At 48.9% G+C, this 6,221-nt stretch overlaps 1 protein-coding gene across 1 annotated transcript; it reads left to right on the forward strand.

The window, feature by feature from the left end:
• The first annotated feature begins 1,898 nt into the window (after positions 1–1,898).
• Positions 1,899–5,478, forward strand: LOC138105816 (serine/threonine-protein kinase SBK2-like). Its single transcript, XM_069005902.1, has 3 exons — positions 1,899–2,090; positions 2,860–3,062; positions 3,309–5,478. The coding sequence occupies exons 1-3, from the start codon at positions 1,904–1,906 to the stop codon at positions 3,876–3,878; spliced, it is 960 nt and encodes a 319-aa protein (XP_068862003.1). The 5' UTR covers positions 1,899–1,903; the 3' UTR covers positions 3,879–5,478.
• The last annotated feature ends 743 nt before the right edge of the window (positions 5,479–6,221 follow it).

A 6,221-nucleotide genomic window follows, 5' to 3' on the forward strand; every position in this document is an offset into this window, starting at 1 on the left:
TGACATAGAAGAAACACTGCCTCACAGAAAAGCTATTTTGATATTTTTTCCACAAGTACTCATATAATGTGTTCTTCAAATGGCAAGCAGTCATCTCTCCTGTTGTTCCATTCCACTATTTAATGTGGCTTTAGCTTATCTAATATCTATGCCTTTCCCAGGTCTACTACATTTTAGGTGTTTTCTCTATATTCAACCTAAATTTTTCCCTCTATAACACCTAAATGTGGAAGCACCAGTTTGGAAATATTTTGGCAGGGTGGGTCCATTTGTGGGTTCTGAGATGCCCTTGCTGCCTGGAATTTCACAAGCCCTGTTGGCTGGGTAGCAAACAGGAGGACATCAAAGCAAAATCTCTAAAATACTTCCCAGACACTCTTTCCCTGTGAGTTCTCCCCAGCCTTCCATTTATCCCCTCCCATGCAAACATTTGTTCATTGTTGTACTCCCTACTGACTGTACTAAATTTGACTGCTGTTGACTCTCACAGCAAGCCAAAGCCTTTACAGAAAAGTAGGGCCATTTACTTGGCACTTCTGAATTGGATAAGATTTAGAAATGCAGTCTAGGAGAAAAAGAAGGGAAGAGAAGGAGAACCTTCCCACAAATAGTCCCAGGATCCTGTACAAATCCAGCCCTTTTGTAGATTTCCCAGGTTTAAATAATTCTTTTTTCCAAATTTCTTTATTTTGAAGAATGACTGGATTTAGCAGCAGTGGGGTTCCTTTGCAGAAGAGAGATGCGGACATACCGGAAAAAATCCAGTCTGTGAAGACAGTTAAGATATTGGAATGTCTCTCATAGGAGGAGAGGCTAACAGACCTGAGACTTGATCAGCCTCAAGAAGAGAAGGCTTCTGATCAATGCATATGAATACCTGCAAAAACACACAGCCAGGCGTATCACAGCATCAGATGATACTGAGTGACAGAACAGTGGGCCTGAAACACAACTTCTATTTAAGCATAAGTAAAATCTTTTTTACCACAGAGGTGATTGAACACTGGAACTGGTTACCCACAGCAGCTGTGGAGTCTCCATCCTTGTAGATATTTAAAACTGGGCTGGGCACAGGACAACGTGCTCTAGCTGACCCTCCTCTGAGCAGGAGGTTGCAGTAAGTGGTCTCCAGAAGTACCTTCTGGCCTGTAACCTTCCTCCAAAGCCAGGAGGGACTCCCAGGCCCAAGGTGCCTTGATCAGAGCACAAGGAGGTAGACAGGCAGAGAGTGCTGACACAGAGGCCTTAAAATGCTGCCTTGTAACTGTCTTGGGAAAGTGAAAATATACTTCTCTGAAATAGGTCTGAAGCAGCTGGCTACAGCTCAAAATGCCATTGATGTTCTAGCTTACTTCCTGTATAAGGCTGCACAGATGAGTGACTTTTGGTCAAAAATGTCATCAGGCATGTGAGGTACTGAGCTCCCTTTGCCTTCCTCAGGGTACTCTGCCTTTTTTTCATGTGCTAGCTGTGCCTCTGCCTAAGGGACAGGTCTGTCTCGGCTGCTACCTCAAGGACTTTCTTCTACAAGCAGTAGAGGTAGGATTCTGAGCAGAGAGACAAGGTCCTGCTGCAGTAAGCTAAGGTGGGTGGCTGGGTCATGCTTGAAAATCTGGGATTCTGCTAATGTTTTGCCTGTTGTCTAATACTGGGCAAAAGGATTAGAGGACTGAAGGAGGCTCCCTTCAATACAGAAACCTTTTCTACGATGAGGGGCTTTGCCCACAGATGTTCTGTATAAAAGTGCAAGTTCAACTCAAGCACAGCAGCAGGACTGCTCAGGCTCCAAGTGGCAGAAATACACCCTGCCATGGCATGGCTGTGTTGCATGCCTGATCTGGCTTTCCCTGTGCATGCTCTGTTGTTCCTGACTCCGGCTGTGATATTTCTGCAGCACTCAGTGATGGCCGAGAGCTCAGCTGTGACTGCAGCAGCGGTGGGGAGAGCAGCACCTACCAAGCTAGAGGAGCTCCTGGAGATCACTGCTCAGAGCCTGGTGCGCGCTGAGGTGGCTGAGCACTATGAGGTTATTCGGGAGCTGGGCAGGGGCAAGTATGGCCATGTGATGCTGGTGACCCACAGACAGAGAGGTAAGGCACTAACTGCACCCTGTGAACTATTGTGCCTTGCCTCCTCTCCACTCACCGGGGCACAGGGCATGGGGTGGGCTGGTGGCACCTCGTGGCCAGGAACTAGGCATGGCAGGGAGGATTCCCAGGGAGACCAACAGGATGGGGACCTCCCCAGCCAGAAACCACCCCATTACATGCAGCCAGGGAGCAGGTGATACCACGGGACAGCCCAGAATATCTGGCAAGATTATAGTGATGAGACAGGTCCAAGGTCAGGCCGGGAAGTTAATCCACAAGTCCGGATCAAGAGAGTTCACAGATAGGCACCAACATGGATGTGATATAGATGGAAACAGCAGTCCCACCCCAGGGCTCAGTCAGGGAGTGGAGCCCCAAGCCTGGGCTGAAGTGGTGCCCTAAGGCCCATGGACAGAGGCTGTGAATGAATGAATGAATGAATGAATGAATGAATGAATGAATGAATGAATGAAGGGTGGGCCATACGAGTGCCCTGACACTGCTCTTCCCCAGAAGTCCCAGCTCAGACTGATGGGCCCACACTTCCTGAATGTCCCTACTCTGCCCAGGGCTCTTGTGCATGCCCAGGGCTCCAAAGTCATACCAGTGGCAGTGCCTGTTCCCAGACCTGGTGTCCACAGGGTATACCCTCACAAACTTTGGACTAGAGACCTCCCTGTGGCTGTGACTGCCCAGATCTGTGGCTGCTCTGTCCTGCCTTGGTGTGAGTGACTTTCAGAGGAGTCTAACCCACTCTTCCCATCCCCAGGGACTCCTATGGCTCTCAAACTCCTACCCAAAGCCAGTACCAAGCTGCACACCTTCCTGTATGAATATTGTGTAGCACTGTCCCTCGCCACCCACCCTGCCATCATCAGCATGTTTGGAATTGCCATCGAGTCCAGCCAATACTATGGTTTCCTTTATGAACCAGCGCTGCACAAAGACCTCATCTCTATCATCAAACCCCGCGTGAGTGTTGCTACAAGGCCATGGGGACTGGGGCTGCAGCATTTGGCCCCTCTGAAGGCTGGCTAGGTCAGAGGGAGGGAGGTGAAGGCAATGGCCCATGGGTCCATCTAGGGTCTGCAGCACTGAAGGAGCCATGGGCTTGCAAGGCAAGAAATGCGAAGGTCTTTCCCAGTGCAGAGCATTCTGGTGAGAGGCCGGCTGGCAGGGCCTGTGTGTGCCATCCCGCCCATCTCTCTCCCTGTGCAGGACGGGATCCCTGAGCCGGCCGCAAAGCAGTGTGCCAAGCAGCTCGTGAGCGCGCTGGAGTTCATCCACAGCCGGGGGCTGGTGTACCGCGACATCAAGCCTGAGAACGTGCTGCTCTTCGACCCCGACTGCCGCCTCATCAAACTCACTGACTTCGGGCTCACGCGGCCCAAGGGTACCAAGCTCAAGCTGGTGGCCGGTGTAATCCCCTACACTGCCCCCGAGCTGAGCAACACTGCTGACGCCCAGGGGGTGCCCATCGACACCAGCATGGATGCCTGGGCCTTCGGGGTGCTGCTTTTCTGCCTGCTGACCGGCTACTTCCCCTGGGAGCAGAGCCTGCCAGAGGACCCTTTCTTTGAGGACTTCATGCAGTGGCAGGAGACAGGCCTAGAAAAGGACGTGCCCCGGCACTGGAAGCGCCTGACAGCCGAGGCTGCCGGGATGCTGCGGAGCCTGCTGGCTCTGGATCCCACCAAGCGTGGCCCTGTCAGTGGGGTGCTGCGCTACGTCGACTGCCCTTGGCGGCTGGAGGATGGGTGCAGTGAGGAGGCTGCCGTGAAGTCCTAGAGCCTGCTCCCCACGGCAGGAGGGAAGGAGGGTCTCACCCTGCAAGGGGCTTCAGGTTTTGGGGCACTGTGGTGGCCTGGCCGTGAAGAGGCCATGGTGACACAGAGAGCAACTTCTCTGCAGTACTGTCCCTGCTGCCACAGAGTCAAGCTCTTTCCCCAGCTGATGGTCCTCATCCCATGACTCAGTGCTGCCCAGCTCCACCTCTTTGTGTTTCCTTGGAGTTTGAAACACAGCTTGGAGCCTCCTTTCTCTTGGAAATGACTGTCTGTGTGTGAAGCATCTACTTGTCTCCTAGCCACAGGAACTCCAGGGAGTTATTTAGGCTGAAGCAGCACCTGCCTTGTCTCAAAATAGAGCAAAATACACACTTTTGTGTTTCTCTGTGTGGCTCTTTTTCCCTCATAATAAATGCCTGTTGGGACCCACCTGCTGTCAGAGAGCAGGGAGCATGTCAGAACTTGCAGCCATCTCAGGACAAGCTGTCCAAGGCAGGGCCACCTCTGAATGCTGCCTAGGCTGGCACCAGGACCCTTGGAGGGTGGCTTTGGGCTGGTTGAGTGGAGGGGCTGGGGAGACCCTAGCACATGGCTGGGGAATGATTATGGAGTTGAGGTTATCTCTTGCCAGCCCAAGCACATGTCTTCCCTTGTATTGCCTTCAGGTCTGAAGACAATGTCCTTCATGCTCTTTTAGAGGCCTGGTTACACCTCTAGAAGACCTTCCTTCTCCCCTTTCCTATCACTTCTTTAGCCCCTTCCTAGACACACACTTCTCCTAATCCTCAATATCCTCCTAGGTGCACATTTTAATCCTGAAAAAGGGTAGCAAAGAGAGAATTAGGGATTAGTAGCCCTTCTTACTTTTCTACCTCTTTCCAATCCCCTGGATTATGGTGTTCGTAATAATCCCTTCCTGCATTTAACTTGGTCTTTTGCCGGAAACATTCGCAGCTCATTTTCCACCCTCAGGGGCTTCATAACTTCTAAAAATGCAGTGTTCCAGCACTATACTTTCTAGCATCTCATCTTTTTTTTTCATCTCAGACCCTTTCCTGCACACACTCTTTCTTCTATGCTTCCCCAACCTCCAGCTCTTTTTTTCCAGCTTCTTCTCACCCACTGGCATTTCATCACAACTTCTCTACTAACATTACCCATCACCTGGTAAACACGTTTTGCTCACTCCTCTCTCAGCAACACCACTTCTGTACTACTATTCTGTGCTGTGCCTGCTCCCTACATCACCCTATGCCTTGTGTCTTCCTTCCAGCTCCCCAGACTACCTTACCAAATAGCATTATGCTCACACTATCCAAGCTACAGTTTTCTTCTGCTTATTTCCATTTCTTAGAATCTTTCCTTACTTGAAGTCATAATAAATGCTGCTCAATTCCAGCCTGCCGATATTTGGCTTTAATTACTCTTTGATCACTGTAGGAATAGCAGAGGAATGTTAAGATGCCAGCACAGTTCCTGTATTTAAAGTGAAGAAGCCTTAAGACCAATGGATCTGAAGGCCAGGGAGCTGGAAACTATCCAGTGAAAAATAATGGAAAATTTGTTACAGATGTTTGCTAATAGAGAATTACAGAAGAGGAATGTGGCTTTTTGGAATGAGATATTCAATTTTATAATAAAGTTGTGTTTGATAATGTAAATTCATAGCATTATGGTACAGAGTATTTGTAAGGCATGAGCTATTGATAAAAAGAGAATTATGGTATGTTGTAGTGATTCAGAAGATGCACTATGCAAAGTCCATAAAGTATAGAGCAAGTGGATTGAGAACTTTCAATGGAGAGAAGAAATAATTGTCTGCTTGGAATGCTCTTTGGTTATTTTGTTTGGTTTCTGAAGGGATCAGTTGTTAAATGAAAACTGATTAATATTTCCAACCACGATTTTAAAGAAAATACAAAGCCACTGCAGGTAAAACCCCATAGATGAATAGGGCGGTAGCAAGAGGAACAGGCCACTCAAAGCCTGGATCTGGATAACTTGGTAAGTTGAGTATATTCAAACAAAATACATTTTCTTACTGGCAGGAGAAACATAATCAGGTAGGAGCACATAGGAATAAAAGTCATCCTTACAAAAAGACCCCTAAAAACTTGCCAAGTCACAGAGGATACACAAGATTAGATGAGTTCTTATTGTGCTGTCCTGTTGAAAAAGGCAAATGGGCTCCTTGCATGGCTAAAGAGGTGCAGAGAGTAGGGGTGGTCAAATCTTCAGCAAAAAGATTTAACAAGATTCCTGCTGGCCTAAATATGAGTGTGGAAAGTAGGAGTGAATGATCAGTATTTGATGCCTCATGGGGAAATCCTGGGTATGGCATCAC

The sequence above is a fragment of the Aphelocoma coerulescens genome, chromosome 2 (assembly GCF_041296385.1).
Source record: "Aphelocoma coerulescens isolate FSJ_1873_10779 chromosome 2, UR_Acoe_1.0, whole genome shotgun sequence".
In the NCBI taxonomy this organism is placed as follows: Eukaryota; Metazoa; Chordata; class Aves; order Passeriformes; family Corvidae; genus Aphelocoma; species Aphelocoma coerulescens.

Coding starts and splice junctions, on each gene's coding strand:
- LOC138105816 (XM_069005902.1), top strand. CDS start 1,904: ATGGCCGAGAGCTCAGCTGTGACTGCAGCAGCGGTGGGGAGAGCAGCA. Junction 2,091..2,859: donor GGTGACCCACAGACAGAGAG/GTAAGGCACTAA, acceptor TCCCATCCCCAG/GGACTCCTATGGCTCTCAAA. Junction 3,063..3,308: donor TCTCTATCATCAAACCCCGC/GTGAGTGTTGCT, acceptor CTCCCTGTGCAG/GACGGGATCCCTGAGCCGGC.